Source organism: Lynx canadensis, chromosome B1 (assembly GCF_007474595.2).
Source record: "Lynx canadensis isolate LIC74 chromosome B1, mLynCan4.pri.v2, whole genome shotgun sequence".
NCBI classification, from domain to species: domain Eukaryota; kingdom Metazoa; phylum Chordata; class Mammalia; order Carnivora; family Felidae; genus Lynx; species Lynx canadensis.
Window position 1 is genome coordinate 199582472 of NC_044306.2, and position 23633 is coordinate 199606104.

At 48.7% G+C, this 23633-nt stretch overlaps 1 protein-coding gene across 3 annotated transcripts; it reads right to left on the minus strand.

The window, feature by feature from the left end:
- Positions 1–1768: 1768 nt before the first annotated feature.
- LYAR (Ly1 antibody reactive) lies at positions 1769–23571 on the minus strand. Of its 3 annotated transcripts, none has more exons than XM_030314210.1 (9): positions 23457–23571; positions 17325–17494; positions 15882–15996; positions 11473–11580; positions 11273–11356; positions 7472–7889; positions 7065–7151; positions 2817–2902; positions 1769–2090 (listed from the first exon to the last, which is right to left on the minus strand). In XM_030314210.1, exons 2-9 carry the CDS (start codon positions 17444–17446, stop codon positions 1956–1958), a joined length of 1155 nt encoding a protein of 384 aa, XP_030170070.1. In that variant the 5' UTR covers positions 17447–17494; positions 23457–23571; the 3' UTR covers positions 1769–1955. The 3 variants fall into 3 exon arrangements, with proteins under 3 accessions (XP_030170070.1, XP_030170071.1, XP_030170072.1); XM_030314211.1 differs by having other exon boundaries at positions 23407–23571; XM_030314212.1 differs by lacking the exon at positions 23457–23571 and adding an exon at positions 17942–18278.
- Between the last annotated feature and the right edge of the window lie 62 nt (positions 23572–23633).

A 23633-nucleotide genomic window follows, 5' to 3' on the forward strand; every position in this document is an offset into this window, starting at 1 on the left:
AATGGTCTGCGGACTGTGTTTGTAGCCAGACCCATGGGCACAACTGCTGCGCATTTGGGGAGCCCTTCCCACCGCCAGCTGCACGGTCTGCAATAAAGACCTCTCTCCGTGACACGGACCATCAGAATCGGAACGGCTGGCTTCGTCCTCGTGGAGCTCGAGGGAACTGAGGTCACCTCCTCCGGCCCTGGTGCACGGGCACCTTGCTAGCCTTCCGGAACAGCAGCCAGCCCCATCACTGCCCTGTGCTGCCAGCCAGATCTAACCGGAGAACCTTGGGTAACAGCTGACAAAGGTAACAGAAATGAGGACCCTCCCACGGCATGGGTTTTAGTTCATTTTGTCACGTTTGTCCAAGTTTGCCTTAAATGCATCCTGGTAAAACTGACGGAAAATAAACATCAGCACAGACCTTGAAATACTGTGGAGTTTGCACTTCAACGTGGGACTCTGGGGAGTAGGTTCGCGCTGCGCCCCCCACTGCGCACGGGGAGGACAGGAGCAGGAAGTGTCCTGGACTGCCCTCAGGAGTCAAGGCTGGGCTCTGCTCTGTCCTTGAGAATGTGGCCTAGGTCATGCCTCACTTTCCCACTTTCCCCTGTGCTCTCCAGAACATCTAAAGCTTCTCATGGCTCAAAAATTGTTACCAATAACCCCAACAGGAGTGTATCTGCTGGCTTCAGGCAAGGTGCTGTGTACTTTACATAAATGAGTTCATTCATTCACAGCCCAAGAGGAACCTTCAGCATCCTCACTGTCTAGATGGAGAAAGTGAAGTCCAGAGAGGTTAACTATCAAAGGGCCAAGCGAGTCCAGGAGACAAGCAGACTCCTCTCGCTCATCCGGGGACTCAGAGGCTCAGACAGCATCTGTCTGCCTTTTTTGGCCCCTCTTCCTGTTTATCCTCCCCTCCTAAGCCTTGTGAGACTGTTCCACGTTCCATCCTTGCTCTCTCCTGCAGTAGGAGGGATTAACGACAAATGTAACCCTGGCTAAAGGTACCACGCTCGCCAGCTTTTAAGGGACTTGTGGGTAAAGCCTACTCGAATATCAGCAAGAGGCACAACACAGCTCTCCTCCAGCACAGCACACTGGGCCTCAGAATACCATCTCTGAAAGCATCGCGATCCACTCGGAGCCCTGGGACAGCGACACAGCTAAGTGATGGGTTCCAGGTCAAGTGAGTGATTTCCCTGCATGTGGTCACAGGCCATGCTCCCAGTCTGTCTCGGGCTGAAGAGGGACAGGGCCACGGTGCAGACAGGCCAAATGCTGAAGACTGTCGTTGTGATCATTTCTGGACGAGATACTGTTAACTTACATGTTTTAACAACACAATAAACACACAAAAACCTCTAATCAAAAATGTAGAGAAGCGCTGCAATTAAATACTTTTTAGTTTAGTAGTAATTATTTTTGGCTTGTCACATTTTTAAAAGATTTCCACATAAAAGCATTTGTTTTTTTAAGCATGTGTAACTGGATAGAACCAGACATGGAGGTTAATTTCTGCTCTGCTGCTTCTGCTTTTTTTGTAAAGTTTCTTTGCTTTGCGAGAAAGAAAGTGCAGGAGGGGCAGAGAGAGAGGGAGAGAGAGAGAATCCCAAGTAGGCTCCCTGCTGTCGGCACGGAGCTCAAAGCGGGGCTCGAACCCACAACCCTGGGATTGTGACCTGAGCCCAAGTCAAGAGTTGGACGCTCAACCAACTGAGCCACCCAGGCGCCCCAAGAGTATTTTTTAAAGTACAATAATTTTCACCACCACAGATTTTGAATTTTGGATAAGAATATATTTTATTTTCTCATAAAAGTTCTACCAAAAATAGACTTTTTCTGTAACTTAAAAATACAGCTTTGAAAAAGCAATATTGGAGTTGTTGTAACTCATTACATGTTTTAGAAACAGCAGTGAAAAAAATCAACAGAATGGATTCAATTTTTAAGTAGAAAAACGTTCATTTCAAAAGCTTGACTTTGTCCTTTACTAACTTGAAGGTGGGGTTCTTGCTGATCTTCTTGTTAAAGATGGTCAGGAGCTCCTCTTCCGATCTGTGGTGTTCTTCTGTCACCGTGTAATACTGAGCTAAAACCTTCACGGGGAGAAACAATCATCAAGTGGGTGATGTGTCCTGAAAATGTACCTCAGAGTTCTTCCTTTAACCCAGAACTAGGCCAACAGTAAAACAGAAAAGAAACGCAGGTGCCGGTGACACGGGTGTGTCCTGCTCGTGGGTTCGCGCAGCTGTTTGCGCAGCACCCGCACGTGCAGCCTGTCACACGTCGACACAGAGTTAAAAGCAAACACAGAGGAACCACTGCTCTGGAATAAGCGAACGACGGCAAGACATCAAGAACAGTAATCCCCAGGGGCGCCTGGGTGGCTGTCGGTTGAGCGGCCGACTTCGGCTCAGCTCATGATCTCGCGGTCCATGAGTTCGAGTCCCACGTCAGGCTCTGTGCTGACAGCTCAGAGCCTGGAGCCTGTTTCGGGTTCTGTGTCTCCCTCTCTCTCTGACCCTCCCCCGTTCACGCTCTGTCTCTCTCTCTCTCAAAAATAAAAATAAGCATTAAAAAAAAAAAATTAAAAAAAAGAATAATAATTCCCAAATTTAACACAGGCACCGTTCAGGCTAAGGAAGTGCGATGGGATGGGGTCCAATTCCCGCCCCCCGCCAGTCCCGAGGGGCTACTGAGCCGCTGGAAAATCACTGAGATCCACATCTGTAGTGTTTTAGATTAGGAAAACCAAGAACTGTACATCCTGAAATAAAGAAGTGGCTGTCCCCAGCTTCTGCACCTGCGTCTGTGCGCCATACCTTTTTCCTTAGCTTTTTGATTGCTACTTCGTTGTCCGGGGCCTGTTTCAGAACTGCTTTAATAGTTCCCTTCCAGTTGAATTTACCTACAATATGAAGAGTAATACGTAAAACGTTTTGTTTCAGTGTACTGCCAGAGGGATAAAGCAGCCATGTGGGCGACATCTATTTGCTATCCGGGAAATGAACTAATGACCCTGACCGTACCGCGTAGCAGGTGCTGGACCTGTCCGCTCGCAGTGGCCTACAAGCCTGACTCCCCTTCAGGACTCGCTCTCCGAGTGAGCGGGTCAAGTAGGCATCCCAAGTACCATCAACTTTACAGGTGCCTGTAAAAAGGCACGGCTGTATCCGATGAACTCACAAGTGTCCCTGAGGGTCCGCCAAGATCACGGGGCTGGCCAAGCATGGTGAGCAAGACAGAGGAACAAAGGCAGCTCAGCCTCGGACGGCAGAGGACAGCCACAGACACGGGCTGTGACACCGGCTATCTTGCAGGCTCAAGGCTCATCTAGGGGACTTGTTTCCGGAAAGATGCAGCAGGTGTACTTTTGCCTGTTCTGTCTGCTGAGAACAGCCAAACCCCCGGAAGTCTAGTCAGACAAACGCAAGACGACTCTGAAAGAGGGCAAGAAGGCAGACCGGGCAGGGGCCTCGAGACTTAAGGAGTGACCTGGTAGTGAGCTCCCTGTGTTTTCTTTTTGCTCCAGAGAGCCCAGATTTGGAGCTCAAGAAGCTGGCAACCTGGAAAGCCAACAAAGAAAGCCCCAACAAGAGCGTGATCCTCCTCAGCGAAAGGCCAAGAAAGGAACAGCCCACCGAGACACAACTCCTCCACAGTCCCCACTCTCCTCCAGCTAAACACCTCAGAAGAAGTTCGTGGCTCCCACCCTCAAGGCTGTGATGAGGGAAGGCGTCAAAGAAGGCCGAGTACGAAATCGGGACTTTCATCCATGCCGGCTGGTAACAAGGCCGTGGCCGCGCTCAGTGGTGACCACGGGGGGAGCCAGAACTCCCACCCCGCCTGCACTAGCAAGGAGTGCCTCCTTCCGGTACCAGCGGAGGTCGGGTGGGCAGCCTGGTCTTCCCCCCACCTGCTGTAGTGAGGTCTTGCCCCCGCTTCCCCTGACAAGTCACATGAGGAAAAGCCAGTTAAAAGAAGTTGAAATAAGACCCAGAATCTTCTAACCTGTGAAAATGTCCAGGTGCCAACTGAAAACCATTCATCATTCCAAAATAAAAGTACTTCAGTAAGCAATTATGTGTACACTCGGAACAAGAGTAGAAACACTCAGCCAAAAAAAAAAGACAAAGAACCAAAAGGAAATTTTAGCACTGAAAAATACGGTAGCTGAACTGAAAAGCTCAGTGGACGGACAGAACGGAGAGGGGAGAGGAAAGAATCAGTCAACTGGAAGATAAAACAATTGAAATTACACAGTCTGAGCAAGAGAAAACCAAAAGGAAAAAAAAAAAAGAGCATTAAGAAAACTACAGACCAGTATCCCTCATGCATACAGACATCAATATACCTACCAAAATATTAATAAGTAGAATCTAGCAGTTAGGTAACACATAAGAAAATTATACACCACAAGAAAGTGGGTTTATTCTGGGGATGAAAGGCTGGTTCGATATTTAAAAATCAATCAGTGCAATTCACATTAATTGCTAATGAAAAAAACAGTAACATCAATCAATGTAGAAAACGTGTGTGACAAAACTCAACACATTCATGATAAAAACTCTTAGAAAAATAGGGATACAGGGGAACTCCTTCAACTTTAGATAAAGAACATCCAGCAAAAACCTACAATTAACGTGACTTAAAGTGCAAGATGTAATGTTTCTTTCGATCAGGCACAGAGCAAGGCTGTCTGCTCTCACCACTTTTACTCAACACTGTGATGGAAATTCTTGCCAATGCAGGAAGACAAGGCAAGGGAAGAGCAGTGCTATGGATCCGAGAGGAAGAAATAAAACTGCCCCTGTTTGAAGATGACGTGATTACCTCTGCAGAAAATCCCAAGGAAATCTACAAAATCACACATATTCTATATAATCACAGGACGAGTTTTTGTAGATCTCAACAAGATTATTCTAAAACTTAATTCTGACAAAGAACAAAGCCTGCCCAGTTTCAAGACTTCAGATAGAGTTAAAGCGATCGAGACTGTGTTGGTAGGGGGCACACATACAGGCAGACGAAGCAGAATCAAGAACCCAGAACTACACAAATACGCACAACTGATTTCTGACGAAGGTACAAAAGTGATTCAGTGAGGGCCTTCTCAGCAAACGGTGCCGGAATAATAGCACACTGATGGGCAAAAAAATGAACCTTGTACTAAGTCTCATTCGTTACATAAAAATCAACTCAAAATGGATCACGGGCTTAAGATCAAGAGCAAAATGTTAAACTGTAAAACATTTAGAAAAAAAACACAGGAAAAAAACTCTTGGGGATCTAGGGTTAAGCAAAGAGTTCCCAGATTTGGCACCAAAAGCATGACCTATTAAAGGGAAAATGGACAAATTAAACTAAATCAAAATGAAAAAAATCTGTTCTATAAAAGATTGTCAAGAGGATAAAAAAGCTATAGACTGAAGGGGAAAAAAAACCTTGCAAACCCCACATCCCACAAAAGATTAGTATTTAGAATAGAATACATAAAGAACTCTCAAAAGTTAACAGTAAAAAAGAAAATCCAATTTGAAAATAAGCAAAAGACGTGAACAGACGTTTCAATATCAAGAGATCTACAGATGGCGAATAATACATGAAAAGATACTCAACATCATTAGGGATAAACAAATTAAAATCACCCGAGCTATTACCACACGCCTATCAGGATAGCTAACAAAAACAACAACAACAACAAAGTACCACCACCAGACCCTGGCCGACATGTGGGAAAACTGGGTGAGGCACACACCGCCGGGGCGATTATAAAATGGTACGGCCACTCTAGAAAAAGTTGGCGGTTTCTTTAAAAACCAAACACACGGTCACCACACCACACGGCAACTGCACTCCTGGACATTTCTTCCACAAAGTGATGTGCGTTCACATGAAAACCTGTACGTAAATGCTGACAGCAGCTTGTTTATAGCAAGTGGAGGCTGGGCCTTCAAGAGAGGAGTGGTCAGACGAACGGGGGTACGTCCACGCCATGGGCTACTAAACAGCAGAGGGACGGGATTACCAACACATGCAGCCACCTGGATGCATCTCCAGAGAATAATGCTGAGGGAAAAGTGGTAATCTCAAGAATTCACATACTAGATGATGCCATTTAGGTAACGTTCTGAAACTACAGAAGCACAGAAACGGTGAACCGATTAGTGATTGTTGGGGGCAGGTGGGGTGGCGGGTAAGGGCATGGCTATAAAAGGGCCCACAGAGGGCTCCCAGTGGTGACGGAAACGTCGGTCTCCTGACTGGGTCAGTGTCAGCACCCTGTGGAGACAGGATAGTTGTGCCCGCTGTGGCCCTAGCAGGAAGCTGGGCAAAGGGCGCGTGGATCCATAGGTCTCTATTATAATTCCTTACAACTGCATGGGAATCTACTATCCTCTCAAAACAAACAAATTAAACTAAAAAAAAAAAAAAAAAGGCCTCATGCAGCCCAATTTGGGAGTGGGGGGGATCCAGGCAAAGAGGTGTAACCCAGCTCAGGCAGTTACTGAACCCCCATTAGTAAAGCCTCCCCTCCCGGGTGAGTCCTCGAGTCTGCTGTGCATCAGCAGGGCCCCAGGGAATGCTTCAGGCCGGAGGAAGTGGGGGCGGCTCTGTGGAGGAGGCAGCGTTTGAGGGGACCTTTAAAGGCCAGGAATTGGATTCTGACAGGGACACACTGGGAGACAGGGAGACAGAGACCCCGGGAACAAGAGGAGGTGGGGGGCGGGGCAGCTAAGTGTGGCGGGTACTTCTGGGAGAGTAATGAGGGGCAGGGGGGAGGGAAGCAGGGAAAGGGAACAAGGTCTCAGAAAGCCGTGCTGGGTTTATCTGCAGTTCCAAAGAGAATGGGTTTCCAGTCCAGACCATCTTCCCCTTAGAGCTAGACAGACGCTGCGGAGTGGCTCACACAGCTCCTTTCTCCCCTCTGGAGCCACGCCGTGTCTGGATCTGCGTCCAGCCCTCCCCGTGCCTCCGGGGGGGGGGGGGATGATCCGCCTGAAGGCCCCGGGTCGCCTCCTCCCCCCACACCCTCAAGGGCAGACCTCTCCAAAGGATGGCGGCGATACCTTTTGCAGGAGCCCCATGGTTTTCCGGTTCTCCACCCTCAGAATGTCCTGAGAGCTTCCTCTTTTTCTTCTCGGTATCTGCTTCATCTAGGAAAGTAGGAAGAGTAAACACGAGGACAAGATTTTGCATTTATGACAGCGGCTGCCATTTAATGAACGCCACGCACGGCCAGGCCCGGTGCATCCGCCAGGAGGACCCGCTCCCCGGGCACCCAGCACCGCGGGCTCCTCCACCTCGGGGTCAGGTGCGCACACGGCGAGTGGACGGCTGCCGTCACCTGAGCCCGGGTCGGCCCGATCCCAAAGCTTACGCTCTTTGCCTTGCTTGTTCCAAACGCGAGGTCTGACGCAAATTCACTGCTTCCCGACCCTTGTACCAGGGCCCGGAGCAAACGCCAGCCACGTACCGTCCGCGCGCTTCTTTCTCTTCCCGGGCGGCGGCTGCGTCGGCTCCTCCTTGGCGTCTCTGGCTCCGTCCACCGCCCCCTTGGCCTTGCCCCCCTTGCTCTGGCTCTTCTTCCCTGCAGAGCCCGGGGCCTCCCCTCCAGCCTCCTGATCGGCCTCTTGCTCTTGCCCTGTTTTGCGCTTCTTAGGCTTCTGACCCCTTGAATTCTCCTGGTGGCCTTCTAATTTTAGTTCTTTCTTCTCTTTTTTTCTATTCTTCTGCCTTTCTTCCTTCCTTTCTCTTTTATTCTTCTTCACCTCTGCTTGCTTTTCTGGGGTGTCACTGGTGTGGGAAGCTGCAACCTTTGTGGAAAGTTCTACGCCGGGCGGGTTGGCCCCTTGCTTGAGTGGCTGTCGGTCCTGCCCCTTACTGACCGGTTCCTTATTATTAAGCAAAACCGAGAGACACATAAATACTCATTCCAGACATTCGTGCACGTCATTAGCAGGTATCTACTGAGCAAACTGTTCCAAGAAAAATGTCTACTACTTACCATTTTACTGTGACCGCCTCCCCCACCAAGAGCTAAAACGTAGCAGTAAACATATCAAATGGGAAAAAAACCTTCCCCCCGAGCCCACACCCCACCCTGCATTTAATAGACATTTTCCTTCCACTGGGAAAGTGAAGAATCCTTATGTCACTTAAGCTAGACCTTTAATTTTGGCTCACTCTCCACCTTTCTGATAGAAGATGAGCACATTGGTGTGGCGGAAACCACTGGATTTATGCATCTGCAGACCTGGGTTCGAGCACCAGCTCTGTTAATTCCGAGCCGGGTGACTCAGGGCAAGTTATTTATCTGCTCCGAACCAACTTCCTCACTGATAAAATGAAAGGTAGTGGAATGAAAGTCATATGGTTCATGGGCGAATAAAATGGAAAGTTATGTCATGTGCTTAGCAGCTCACGGTGCTGAGTAAGGACGAGTAGACCGAGGATGCTTAAATAAGCCACTTCCAGGAAAGGTTCTGTAAACTCTGGAGCACTGGACCAGCACAATCTACTCACTGAGAACAGAGGAACTGCCCTTGAGGAAGGGATGTGGGACACCTGGATGGAGTGTGGACCCGCAGAGTGGGAAGCATGGGGCACAGGGAGCCACAGAAAGCCAGGGAACCACAAGCCGCACTCTACCTTCTTCAAGCCAGTGCACAGATCCGACTGAGAACAACGACCCCAGCAAAACGAGTGCCACTGCCGGCTGCACTCCCTGACCCTGAATCTGTGCTGGTCTCTATGTCAGCCCCTTCTCAAGGATGACCCCAGCAATGTCCTGAGCTTCTGGTGAGTCCTAACGCGTCTGGATGGGGCTGCTTCGGGTGCGGCGGGAACCACTGGATGTCAGCGCCCAAGACCCATCTCCGTTAGTTACCAGCCAGGTGACAGACCAGTCACCTCCAGGCTCCTTCATCTGGGAGAGTAGGTCTCAAGGAGGGAGCTACTGTCCCCCAAACTGAGCCAAAACAGGGACTGGCTTTCGCTCAAGTACAGACGCTCTACAAAGGTCACGCCTCACTCAGTGCTCAACTCCGGGCTGAGAGCACAGCGTCTGCGTTTCCCCAGCAGGTCAGAGACACCAGCCAGGCCAGGCGCATGGCACAAAGGCAGGCAGTGGGCTCAGAAACAAAGTCAGGAGGAAGAAGCAGCCCACGTCGCCGGACTCCTAGCCTACAATTTCCTTCCTAGCTTATGGGAAGGCACTGTTATGACCACTGAGAGCCACACACCTCAACCCGCCTTCTGCCCCGTTCAGACCAAGTCTCTAGCTGGGGCCTCCCCTCCGCACCCAGGGAGAGGGACACACGCACCCCATCTGGCAGCTCCTCGGTGATGGGCAGACAAACTCATTCCCCATATTCTGCTTCGTTCCAGGCTCTCCTCAGAGACACCTGCACCGACCCTCTTTCCTAACAGAGCCCCTCCTCTCGCCTACCGTTTCTCCTAGGGCTTCCGCGCCCTGTCCTGCCATCAGGGCCGGGACCTGCATATGCCATCATCTGTCCTGCACTGGAACACAGCTCTGTGAGGGCAGGACTTTGGCCTCATTACAGCTGTGTGCGCGGGGACCAGGCACACTGTCCTGGGGCACAGGAAATCCCCCTCCCCCCCCAGGAGCAGAGGATTCAGGGCCTCCGGCTGGATGCCCAGCACACAGTAACGGGAGGGATGAACACCAGAGGTGTGAACGGACGGGGCCACAGAGCCGTCTGCGCCACTCACACTGGGTTGTGCCGTGAAGGTCACAGGGCAAAGGCAAAACAAAAATAAGCCGTGTTTTACAGAGCTCAGTTGGCCACGGGCTGCGTACTGATTCTTCATTGACTTAATATGTTCACAGCTTCAAAAGGGAAATCAGAAACAACTTTTTAAAAAAAAAACTCTGCAGTGAACGAAGTAATCCCAAATCTTTGATTCTTACTTAAAATAACGGAAATAATCCTTAAAATAATCCTTAAAAAAAACAGTACCACCTAAACGCTAATCAAACGACTGGTGACAGGGCGTGCTCCGGCAGCACACGTACTAGAAGACCACAGAGAAGATCGGCGGGGCCCCTGAGCAAAGGTGGCACATACATGACTGGTTATGAGATTCCAAAGGCCCAATCTGTCTGTTCTGGAAGAGCCACGACAGGACAGTTTCACCGTTTATTCCAATTTGCTGCCCAACTGTTCTCTCTATAAGTCAGTCAACTCCTGGCACGGCGAATAGAATAAAAGATGGTCAGAAAACCCCACTGTCGGGGGCACCTGGCTGGCTCAGTTGGTGGAGCACACAACTCTTTGGTCTCGGGGTCGTGGGTTCAAGCCCCACGACGGGTGTGCAGCCTACTTGGGAAAAAAAAACAAAACAAAAAGGGAAAACCCCATTGTTGTTTTTGAAAAATGCTACTGATTTCAGTCTACAGATGGGGTATAGGCTCCAAACAGGAGCAAGGTGCAGGTGAATTAATGGGGAAATGTTTTTAATTAACGACGTCACCTATAAGGAGGCCACACGGTATCAGACCAAGACTCTGCATGTGCTCCACACCGAGGGGTCCCTCAGATGGAACCTGACAGGCGGCGGATGATTACGCCAGAGGGATTCCCACTCCACAGAAGGAAGGAGACAGACGCGCATCGGATGCCCACTAAGCCCGGGCACGGGGAGGGATGCTTCCAGAGCCTCGGCTGCTTTAATGCGCGTATGGGGCATTCTGTGAACCCCTCGCCTAAAGGAACCCCTAGTCACTCCCTATGTCCTCACGGTTTATTTTTCTTCCTGGCTGTGTCACTGCCTGAGCTGTTTTACGGTGTTTGTTCAGGGCCCAGCACGAGATCAGTCACTAAGTCCCAAATCGGTGCGTGAATTGGACTTCTTTAAGTCTTCTTTGCTTTTAAGACTGGGAAACGGAGGCTCAGAGAGGTTAAATAAAGTGCCCAAGATCAAACGTTTGGCCAACAGCACAGCAGGGATTCAAACCAGGTCTGTCAGACGCCCCAAGTTCCTCCTTCCAGTACATCCCACTGCCTGATTTCTAAGCAAGCCATTTCACGTTAGCCGGTACCATTATCAAACATTGGGATTAAATACCTTTCTCTGCACAATAAGGAAATCTTCTCTGCAGTGCATTCAGTTTATTCTTTCCCATAAATGAAGGCACAAAGAGGCTCTCTGAAAAAGAAGGCTGTCTTGACCTCCAAAAATAAGACATTCCCATTTCATTATTACCAATCATTTTTGCCACACTACAAATCTGAAATTAGATCTGACTTACGTTGCCAGAAGCTTCAGAAAAGATACTCCACACCTGCTCCAGAATGGACTCATTATGAACTTTTAAACTGTTCTTCATCCAGTTCTGTAAGGAACAGACACACAAAAAAACCTGACTTGTCCCGTTCTGACAGGTGCCCGCAGGCTCAGTCACTGGGCCACGTGTCCCCTCCATCCAGGGAAGGCATATCCCATCCATACCTGAAATTTCGCCTTTTTCCTGGGAACGTTGTCAAAACCACTAATTTGCTCTAAAAGTTCCCTCACTTTGGGGCTCACGTTGGGTCTTTTTATTAATTCATTAATTTTCTATAAAAAGGGAGATAAAACAAGTAATAAACAACGGGCACAAGAGTTTCACGAAAGCCAGGTTAAGTGTCCTTCGACGGCTAGAGGTTTTGCAGTCCAAGGCCAGATTTTGTATTCATGTCTATGCTTACGCGTTCACCATAGTGCCGGAAGTGCTAGCCAGAGCAATTAGGCAAGAAAAAGAAATAAAGGCATCCAAGTTAGAAAGGAAGAAGGAAAACCATCTCTGTTCACAGATGATTTCATCTGACATGTAGAACACACTGAAGATTCCACTAAAGATCCCATGAGGACCAACAAATTCAGCCACCATAGGATTCAAAATCCACACTTGAAAATTCAGGTCTAGATGTCATACGCCAACAAGCTGAGAAGGAAACTGAGAAAACAATTCCATTTACAATAGCATCAAAAACAATAAAATCCTTAAAAAACTTAATCGTTAAGGGGCTGAAAGACTTGTACACTGAAAACTATAAAACATTGAAAGAAATGAAAGAAGACACAAATAAACAGAAAGACATCCCGTGACTGTAGATTGGAAGACTTAATATTAAGAGGGTAATACTAACCAAAGTGACTGGTACAGATTTAAATGCAATCCCTATGAAGATCCAATTGACATTTGGGTTTGTTTGTTCGTTTGTATAAATAGAAAACTCCATCCTAAAATTCACATAGAATCTGAGGGGACACCAAATGGCTACAACAATCATGAAAAAGAACAAAGTTGGAGGTCTCATTCTTTCTGATTTCAAAGCTAGAGTAATAAAAAAAAAAGCATGGCACTGGCATAAAGATGGGCATGTCAGCCCATGCAGTGGCGAGCCCAGAAACAGACCTCGCCTATATGGGCAAATGGTTTTCAAAAAGGGTGGCAAGACCATTCCATGGGGTAAGAACAGTCTTTTCAACAAATGGTGCTGGGGCAAACGGATATCCACATGGAAGAGAATGAAGTTGAACTCTTACCTAACACTACACATAAATATTAACTCAAAATGGATCAAAGACCCAACCTTAAGAGCTAAAAGCAGAAAATCCTTAGAAGAAAACAGAGGGGGAAAGTGTCATGACAGTGGATTTAGCAATGACTTCTTGTTCTTGCACATGACACCAAAAGCACAAACAGCAACAGCAAAAAAGCAGGACTATATAAAAATTTTAAAAATTTTGTACATCAAAGACACTGTCAACAGTGAAGAGGCAATTCATAGAACAGGAGAAAATATTTGCAAATCGTTTATCTGATGAGGCATTGATATCCTGAATATTTAAAGAACTCCTACATCTCAACAGTGAGAAACAAACAACCTTGGGGTGCTGGGTGACTCTGTCAGTTAAGCATCCAACTTCAGCTCAGGTCATAATCTGTGTTTCATGAGTTCGAGCCCTGTGGTGAGCTCTCTGCTGTCAGCAGAGCCCACTTCAGATCCTCTGTCTCCCTTGCTCTCTGCCCCTGCCCCGCTCACGCTCCCTCTCTCTCTCTCAAAAACAAACGTTAAAAAAAAAAATTAAAAAATGGGGAAAGGGCTGGGAATAGACATTTCTCCAAAGAAGATGTACACATGGCCAATAACACACGAAAAGATACTTATCATCATTATCACTAGGGAAATGCAAATCAAAACCACCCTGTCATACCCCCTTGGACGCCTATTATCAAAAAAACCGCAAAGTGTTGGGGAGTATGAGAAGGAACCGGAACCTTGTGTGCTGCTAGCGGGAGCGTAAAATGGTGCAGCCATATGGAAAACAGGAGAGCGGTTCCTCAAAGAATTAAAAAACCCAGCAATTCCACTTCTGGGCGCACGGCCCAAGACAACTGAGGGCAGGGACTCCAACAGATACGTGTACATCCGTGTTCACAGCGGCACTATTCACAACAGCCAAAGGCTGAAGCAACCGAAGTGTCAGCCAACATATGGACGCATAAACACAATGTGGTCCGTCCACACAACGGCATGTTGCGCGACCTTAAACGGGGAGGACATTCTGACACCTGCAACAACACTGACGAACCTGGAGGACATTGTGCTCAGCGAAATAAGCCAGTCACAGAAGGACAAACACTACATGATCTTGCGTATATGAAGTCCCTAGAGCAGTCAAATTCATAGAGGCAGAAAGCGGAATGGCAGGTTCCAGGGGCTGGGGGCGGAGGGCACATGAGGAGTCCGTGTTTAACGGGGATGGAGTTTCAGTCTGGGAAGGTGAACAAGTTCTGGCGATGGATGGTGGTGACGGTTGCACAACAGTGTGAATGTCCTCAACTGTGTACTTAAAAATGGTCAAAATGGTAAACTATGTCGTGCTTAACTTACCACTTACCACAATTTTCTAAAATCTTGGAAAAAAATATACACAAGAGATCAAAAGAATCCGACGAAAATGGATATTATCCAGACCAGGAAATTACTTGAGGACCAAGACATGAAGATCTAATAAATAAGGTCTGAAGTAGCAGGAACAGAACAGGGATGAGACCTAAATTAGCGACCTTGAGAAGATGCTTATGGCAATATCATTGAAGGCAGAGGAAAAAGATAATTATTAAAGTTAAGGAAGTGACCGTACACAAGAAAAACGGTCCTCGATGAGCCAAGAGAATGAAACACAGAGCGCAGGACGGTGTCCCTGCATTAGGAAAGAATTAAAGCTATATATACACAGACCTGAAGAAATGGATACAGGATACTGAGATGAGGACAGGACAAAGCTTCTCTCGGCACCCAGGCAGAAAACAAATTAAGACCATGACGCAAACGTGAACAAGGAAGAAGTGAAGCTGGCTGGGCACCCGCCCGAGTGGCATGTGGGTCAGAACAGGGCGCTGGTGACAAAATTTAGAGGCAAACGCCATGACCCAAGCAAGTGGGCGATCTTTTCCCCGACCCGTCTATCCACTCCCTGTGTGTAAGCACAGAGACATCTAGAAGGATGCTCAGTTTTGGAACACTGACAGGATTCCAAAATTTGTCTTTAAAACTGAAGGCTTTAGGGATGTAAGGAATATCCCTATGAGGATTTTTCCCTATGGGAGAACAGCCAGCGCACCACATTTAGTCCTCCCCATCTGTTTACGCTGTCAACTAGGGGTTCCGGGAGGAATCAGACGGCTAGCGGACCAGTGGACCCGGACAGCACCTGAAAGAGAACTCGACCCATAATACGGTGGTGCGGCCACAGAAGCCTGACCGCGTACAGCAGGGGTCAGCAAACCTTTTCTGAAAAGAGCCAGGCAGTAAAGATTTTAGGCTTTGCAGACCGTCCAGTTCCTGTCCTACCTACTCAACGATGCCCCTGCAGCCCCCAGCACCAACAGACCATATGGAAACAAATGGGCGTGGCTGCTTCGGGCTGTCTGGCGTTTGCTGGCCCTGCTTTAGAGGGTTTCATGCAAGCCTGACGGAACTCCTACACCCAGGTACCTCAAGCTCAGGACCTAGAATGTCACCTCTTTCTGGGGAGGATTAAGGTACAGTATGAGCCCCAAAGTGAGGCTGACGGTCACCAGCCCATCTATCTTACTTAAAATAAGCAGTTTTACCAGCTTCTGTATCTGCACTGGGCTGACTCAGTCACTGGTCCTTTGTGAACGGGAAGACTTCCCCTCCCGGGAGTCTGCTAACTCGGTAAGCTAGTGAACACCAGAAAACTCACATTTAAACTATCACCGAAGGGAGTCAACTACTGCGTATCCAGTTTCCAGGAGGGTAGAGAATTTCCACAAAGATGGCATTTGTCTCCTCTTTCTCCTACCTTCCGTTCTGAATCCTTTCTCCTAACTATTCTGTGACTGGGGAATAACATCCTGGAAGCTATACCTCTCGGTGAATTAGGGACTTTCCTGCTCTTGCCATTTTTACTGTGCATGTTTCCATTTTCTTCAAGTAGAAAATTCCTTTTCTTCATGAAAACAACTTTGTTTTGCCCAATTCTGACGACTGGCAGACGTGACGGAGCAAAACACGGTTTGAGTGATAAAAAGCCGCACGATCACTGGAAGCAGATGAAGATTAGAAAGCTTCTGTTCCGTTTCGTAGCCAAGGGAAAGTGAGAATTCTAAAACATTTTTGCAAGAAACCTGCAGAATGTACGCATTAAAGACCAAACGCACTGCAGCCGTATTCACAGAGAAATAAAGAACTCTTTGTCAAGGCCCAGTAGCTCCGCCTCCGTCTGTCCTAAGACGCGACGTTTGTGCGTCTTGTCTGCACATAGGGTGCATTTATTCTCAGGCTTCCAAAGAAAGTGGAAGAGGTCAGAAGCAGCCACCTGACGAACTAGAAAGACCTTACCTGGATCCATGCCTGCTGCTTAATGTCGCCTTTGTGGGTTTTACCTTCATAACCTTTGCCACCATACTTCTGTTCTTCACTGATGCACCTCACGTGGTTTTTGTAGTCGTCCCCCCTTCAAAGCGATACAAAGTTCCACAGTCAGACCGACTCTCCAAGCGGAGGCTCCTGCTCACGTGCTGCTCCTACCCTCTGCCCTCCGTGTGGTTTCACTGTTTACAACCTCCGGGCAGGGCAGGCAGGGCAGGCGCACTGTCCGTCTTCCAACTGTTCCACGTAGAGCCCACAGCCAAACCTTCCACCCGGTTTTAGATACAAACATCTTAAACCAAATTGACAGGCAGTACTTCTTTTTTTCCTCGTTAAGTGAACATATGCAGAATACAAGTAATGAAAATAATTCTCTGCAATAGGGTGGCTTTAGTTTAAATAACAAAGTCTGTATATGATTTCCTGGTTATACAGTAGGCAATCAGTAATTAGTTGTACAAGAAGTTAAAAGCTGAAGTAAAATGGTGCTATCTTGTCACTAAAAAGTTCTAGACTGCCAAGTCTCAGAACACAAAGAAACTTGATTCTGTCTCTTACAATCACTTGGAAGCCCCACGGGACCCTCGGGGAAATGTTTGGGACCAGTCTGGGGGCAAAGTCTCTCAGTGAGAAAAAACCGATTTTCCCCCGTGTTATAGGTCAGGCTTCCCCCTAGGATTAGGTATGAACAAAGACTTTAACAGTTTTCAAAAAAAAAATATTTTTGAAAAAAAATCACTGCTCGAGAATGAAATTAAAATGGACTGTTAGTAAATATCAATCCAAATACCACACAGGACACTGAGGCAGAGGCACCAAAAGCCACCTTTGCACCTAAACCCTGGGAAGCGGAGAGGAGGCAACCGAGGACTGAGGGGAGCCACCTGCAAACAATGACCCATGACCCACCCCAAAGAGGAGAGAAGCAAGTGAAAATCTGGCCTGCCCCCACCCCCGAAGTCCTCCCCTGTCCAGAGAGCCCTCAGCGAAGTACCAGACGCACCCGGGGGCCAGGGGCTCACTCCTACCATCACCTGCGAGCTTGTGCGGGGGGACCCCATCTCTCCTCCCTGCCCCCCACCAGTTTCTGGTTCATTGATCCAGCCCTTCGATGTGGCCAGCCCACCATGCCCCTGTAGCCTTACTCTGGGTGGTCACCTCTCAGGGTCTGGTAACGCTGAGTGCCACCGACGGACCACATGCTCCCCACACCCTCACCCCTCCCTCTGTCTTCTCTTCAGATTGTCCTTGGAGAGCAAATAGGCTGCAGAGCACTTTTAATTGTTTTCTTAATTTCTTTGCTCAAATGTGCCTCCATTTTTTTTTTTTTTTTTTTAAGGCCTCATGGGGCCCAGGGCTTCCCAGACTGGTCTGGGTCTTTACTACGATCTACATGAATTAGGTAGAACTTACCAGAAATCTTTACCGCAGTCAATACAAGACAGGCACTCACAGTTTCGGCAAACGGCCACGTGCTTTTCCACTTGCACTTTCTTCACAGATTCGCCACATGCATTGCACGTAAAAAATACCATTTTTAGCTAAATGGTTAAGTATTCTCGATCCAAGTTAGGTTTAGAACCCTGTCCGAAGAGAACATGAAAAGAAAGGAAAAATAATTATCATTGTAATCTGAAGCATTTATTCCCAATAAACAATCCTACCGCTCACTTTTCAACCATAGTTTCACGTGAAAATAAGCTACAAAGAACAGAATCTAAGTTGATGAGCAATCCACATACAACTCTAAGTCAAGTCGTAATTAACAGTGACCTGTTAAGCCCAGTTACCTCACTGTGTGCCAGGCCGGTTCTGAGAGCTGTACACATAGTAATTTATTTACTCCTCATAGCAACCCCGGGAGGGAAGGCCTATTATTGTGTACAGTTTACACCGGGTATGGAAACACAGAAAGATGAAGTAACTTGCCTAAGGTCACACAGTAACGGATGAGGATTTAAATTTGGAAGGCTGGCTCCAGGGAGGAAGAGTTTTGGGGGCATTAAGCAAAACATCTTAAAATGTCTTACCGTTCCTAATAATGTTAAGCTGGCTTGCCCTCCATCCCTGTGCTGTTAGGCGTGAACTGGAAATTATTCCAGATCACCAAACACAACAAAAACATAGGAGGGAATTCAGGAAGGTTTAGAAAATGGAGAAGGGGGTCTAAAAATTTCTGAGAGCACAGGAAACATTCATATAGGCATTACTATGTATCCAGATGTTAAAATATGAGGATGTGCCCCTCAGTCTTAGTGGACAGGGAGTAGGGGAGGGAGGGGGCTCTTTCACGTGACTTCTTGTTGGATCAATAAACAAGTGGAACCACAGGGGTGCCTGGGTGCCTCAGTTGGTTAAGCATCCGACTTTGACTCCTTTCATGACGTCACAGTTCATGGGTTTGAGCCCTGCACTGGGGTCTGCACTGACAGCTCAGAACCTGGAGCCTCCTTTGGATTCTGTGTTTCCTTCTCTCTCTCTGCCCCCCCCCTCATTTGTGCTGTCTCTCTCAAAAATAAAGAAGTAAAGATTAAAAAGAAGAAGAAGGAGAAGGAGAAAGAGGAGGAGGAGGAGGAGGAGGAGGAGAAGGAGAAGAAGGAGGAGGAGAAGGAGAAGAAGGAGGAGGAGGAGGAAGAGGAGAAGGAGGAGGAGAAGGAGAAGGAGGAGGAGGAGGAGGGGGAGGAGGAGGGGGAGGAGGAGGGGGAGGAGGGGGAGGAGGAGGGGGAGGAGGAGGAGGAGGGGGAGGGGGAGGAGGGGGAGGAGGAGGTGGAGGAGAAGGAGAAGGAGGAGGGGGAGGAGGAGAAGGAGGAGGAGAAGAAGGGGAACCTTCTTATGGAATATGTTCTTATAGAACCTTCTTATATGTCAAGGGGTCCCAGCTGCTAGGCACTGAATTAACGGAGGGCGTTCACACACCCACGTGTCCCAAGCACTGCCCCAAGATTTAGTATGTCTGTGCAAATACATAACTACCATTTATAGATTTCATGGAGAGGCTATTGTGCTTGACAAAACACAAATTCATCTGAAAGTGTTATAGGAGTCACAGTAACTTTCCACGGCTACATAATTTTTTAATCACTAGAATTTTAGAGTGTTGTCATTTTACGTTATAAGTAAGTTGCACGGCAAAAATACTGACAACTATTTGACCCAGCACCTTCCTCCTCCTTATAAAGGCGAAAGTAAGGGTCAAGTAAACCAGTGCGCTTTGACTCATACAGAAATCCTTAAGCACAGATGAGCGGTTTGCATTCCCAGAGAATTCCCATGCACATAATCACTCTCTCCCCTCCACTCCCATGTTCTGGGTCACTGCCAGAGAGGTCACACATAAGGAAGGTGCAGGGTAATTCCATTCCATCCGGCCTTGAATGGAAATGTACATCCTGGCTGCACCCGGGGTTTACGAAGGCCCAGCCGTCTCTCGTGGAAGCCTCTTGCCCCGTGGGCACCGTCGGACATCAGCCTTGCCTGATACGCTACATACACACACAGGTCCCCACTCCGCGTCCCCCTCCTCAGCTTGCCATCAGTGTAGCTTGGCAAGGGAGGGCACGTGGTCAGCCACAGCCTAGCACTGAGTCCAGAGGAAACGTGGTGGTGGTTCTGGGACGTGCAGCGACCATGACCATCTTCTCATCCGTCAACCAGTCACCAGTCCTGGGGAGCTGACGTCACGTGAACCACCAGCCAGCTCCCTCCAAGCCCGGCATTCTGCACGCAGCAGATGGCTCTGCTCAAACAATGCCGGGCAAGTGATGGGCCGCCCTGCCTCCCAAGGGAGAACAAAGGCTAGAACCAGAACCAACAGATTACTCAACAGTCTGCGGGGGCACCTTTGTGTAAGAACAAGAGTGAATCCTTAGTTAGTCACCAAGAAACGGGCGGCCATTGTATCCGCAACGAACAAGCAGCTCTGTTAAACCAAATTATCTGCCGAAAATTTTAAAAATACTTTCATTATGAGATCCAACTATGAAAAACTACCACCTCAAACTAAACCTGTGGCCTAGACCTTTCCGACTTTGAGCGAAGAGGTCTGTTCTGTTTCTCGATCCGGGGGGAAGAGGGGACGAGAGAAGGTTTCGACCAGCTTTGAGATCCAACTGGGAGACTCAGTCTGAAGGTCAGGAATTAAAGGCCTGGGAAGGACAGCTGGAAACAAAAGATATCCACTGAAAGAAGCCAGTGATGTTGACCAAAGAGACGCCAGGAATATCTGTACAAAACGTGTCATCCCTCTGGGGATTAGCCACACACGGTGTAAACATCAATTCAGGAGAGGATTAGAATTTGCTCACGTGTCCGTTGGAAAATTACCCCGTCAACCGTTTTCATTTGGTCTTTGGTGGAAAAGGTCCACATTTTAAAATTTGTTAGTTTTAAAAAAGAGCAGAATAGAACCCAGTCTCTCAGCGCCTCAGGATTTCTAGAACCATCGCTGCATTTTTACACCGGATCTGCAATGGGGCCCGTGTGGTCACCCGCTTGTTAATGAGATAAGGTTTGTAAGGAGCTTACCCCTCCCTTATGTAGAGCCCTGAGGACACCCCAGAGCTAGCCAAGGATCACCTTGACGATGCTTCACATCTGAACACCTTTCCTGTGTGCCGTAGTAAACACTTGGGTGGGTCCATACGGGGTGGGCAGGGGGGGGGGGGGCTGCAAAGAACAGCAATTTCCAAACCATCCTACCTGCATGGCAGCCAGGGTGTCCCAAGTCTGCCTGCGCTTAACAATCTCAGCAGCAGTTAAGTGCCACGAACTTACAAAAAGAGGCCTTCTGAAAATTCCGGCCCTCTAACTGAAGACAGCAATCACCGCGGAAGACAAAAAATTACTTTCAAACTTCACAAAACTAAATAAATGTGAAAGAAGTTTAAGTCAACTTTCAAATGGCGTTTTTGGTAAATTTGTAACATTTATACTTTGGAAATTTGGAAAGCCGGACAAGCTGCGTTAAGACGTTTAGGACACCTTATCTGCAGGGCTCAGTTATTATGTACTTCAATGTTTAGCCCCAAGTGTGAAGAGATGGCTTGCTTCATGGGGTCCGGACCTAAATAAGAGTCCCTTTTTCCCTGTCTGGCTCTCCTGCACGCTGTGCCCAAGGCCAGGTCCCAGTACAGAGATTCTCGGTGCTCTTCCTTCTAGAAATGTGGACACACAAAGAGAAGGCAGTGTTCCCGGACTGGTTGCGAGCGTGCTCAGGTTCTCACCCCAGGTAAGTCACTGTAATTCATTTCAGCAGACCTGTGGTCAATGCCAAGCATGCGTCAGCATGCACGTATACCTGGGTGCCTTCCCCAAGGGGGCCAGGCCCTGGGTGTGCTTCTGGCTGTCTGTTCCTCTCTCTGGTCAATTTACTGAGCTCTCAGCACATGCCAGAGCCCAAGAGAAAGATGACAAATTACAGAATACGATCATTTCACATTTACAGCCACAACTGTACCCAACACCTCCAGAACAGGTCTGATCATACCACCACCCCAACATCTGTGACCGAAAACTGAGGCTCAGAGAGGCTAAGTGATCAGGCCAGAGACACGGGAAGCGGCAGAGGTAGCCCGAGACAAGCCCAAAGCTTCTGCCCGGCCTGTCGGACTTGTCAGCGTCTTTGGCCATTTGCTTGGCTGTTACTGGGCACATGGGACCTTGAGACCCTCATCCAAAAAGAAAGAAAAAAATCAAAGGCTCCACAAATGACCTTCCATTCTGCACCATAAGGACTCCCAGATCCTCACACATTGGGCAAGGTTACCACTGGGGTCACAGCTGAGGATGTCAGGTGCTGGAAACGGATGCGGACCGGAGGGGTAGCAGGCAGTGACAACAAGGGCACGCGGACTTGTGAGGCACTTGGGGCACCTCAGCTCCCTTATCAGGATGGTGGCCACGTTCTGTTGAACGTTCAGTAGAGTCAGGGCCAGAGAGTTGAACTGGAGCCTGAGCTCGTTCAGAAAAATGAACTCACTGAAAAGTGACCTCAAGGTTTCCTAACTTCCTAGATTCTGTTCATCTATAAAATGGGTCTAATATCTATCTTGGAGCATTGTGTGAAAAATAAGATAGGAAAGATTCGTCCTTACCCAATGGTAATTTGGGTATTTGCTGTGACCTACTGATTTGCCCACCGATGCTATTACACCCAGTCCCCTCCTAAACCCACATCTCTTTAAACATGACCCTCAACCCACCCATCTATCTTCGTAAGTTCGCTCATCTCCTCTGGCTCCCCACCCCATGGGTGCCTAGTCTACCACCCTGTTCCCTGATACAATGACCTCACATTTAGTTCTGGAAGTGGGATTTGGAGTCCTTTTTTCAACCTTCCTCCCTCTACATTTTTATATTATTTTTACAAAAACGACATTCACTATTCTTAAAGCATTCTCTCACAGACCTAAACCCCATCACCACTGGGCACAGCCCACCTGGGGGCAACCACAGCACAGTTCCCCGTGAGCCCTGTGACTTCAAACAAGTCACTGTCCCCTCTGAACTTCAAGTCCTCCAATCTGTGGAACAAGGGGCCGGGAGCCCCTTCTAGAATTCCAAAAAACCAAGGGTATGATGCAAAGGAAGGCTAGGGGAGCACACACTACCATCTTGCCTAGACCCCTGAACGTGGGCTGATGAGCGTCTCCATGATTCACTCTAGGAGGCAAGTACACCTATCTCCACTTAACAGATGAGCAAACTGAGGCTGGGGGAAGTGGAACCATGTCCCTTACCTCCCCACACACATCGCCAGCACCCCTCCACTGCTGTGGTAACATCTACGGAAGCCTACCACGTGTCAGGCACCATGCTAGGCACTGGGGGACTGGGGGGGGGGGTGCCGGTACAAGTCCCAAGTGAGCCCTCTGCAGGAAAGTCAGCCTTGCAAGTACACCCCACCTCATTCCCCTGTCTCCCCAGAGGTAGATGCTGCAGAAAATCCTGGCATTAACTGGTCACCTACCATGTGCCAAGCCCTGTCATAGGTGGTTAATATGTTTGTGCTCATGGGATCCTTGCGACAGTAGTAAGTTTGGTTCTCTAATACACCCTTTTGACAGACCAAGAAACGGAGGCACCAAACGATTAGGTAACCTGCAGAAGGTCACATATCCAGTTAGCAGCAGACCCGGACTCCCAGGCAGTTACAGCGACCCCAAGACGGTGCTCTCAACCGCTATGCCCTAAGGCCTCCTCCTTAGGGACAGAGCTCCCCAGAGGGCTCAGGGAAGATAACAGCCCCGTCCCCGACCTGCAACAACGCAGAAGCCCAGTCCCGTGTGGCCCATCGTCTTGGTTTGCCCAGGGGCAGAGGACCTTTCTGTTTTAGAACCGAGAAGAATCGGTCTTCCTCAGTCCAGGACCCCATCCCCGACTCCAGAGTACGAACGAGATCTGAATGGACTGCCTCCTCCTTCCGAGGGTAAGCCCAAGGAGGGGCTCTCATGGCGGAAACGCGGGCATCAGCCACGCCGCCCCCTCCCCTGCTCACCGTCTGAGCCCCAGCCTCCTGGGCCGGACCTCTGGGCCTCCGCCCCTCACCTCTCAGCCCGAGCCCGCCAACGATTTCAACCGGCCGCGGAGAGCACGTGGAAACGCACCGCCGGCCCTGCGCCGCAGCCGCCTCCCTCCAGAGCTTCCAGGGGCAGAACCCGCTTCGGGGCCGCCCCGCGCGCCTGCGCGCAGCGACCACGCTCCCGGCGGAAGTGACGTCCCCGG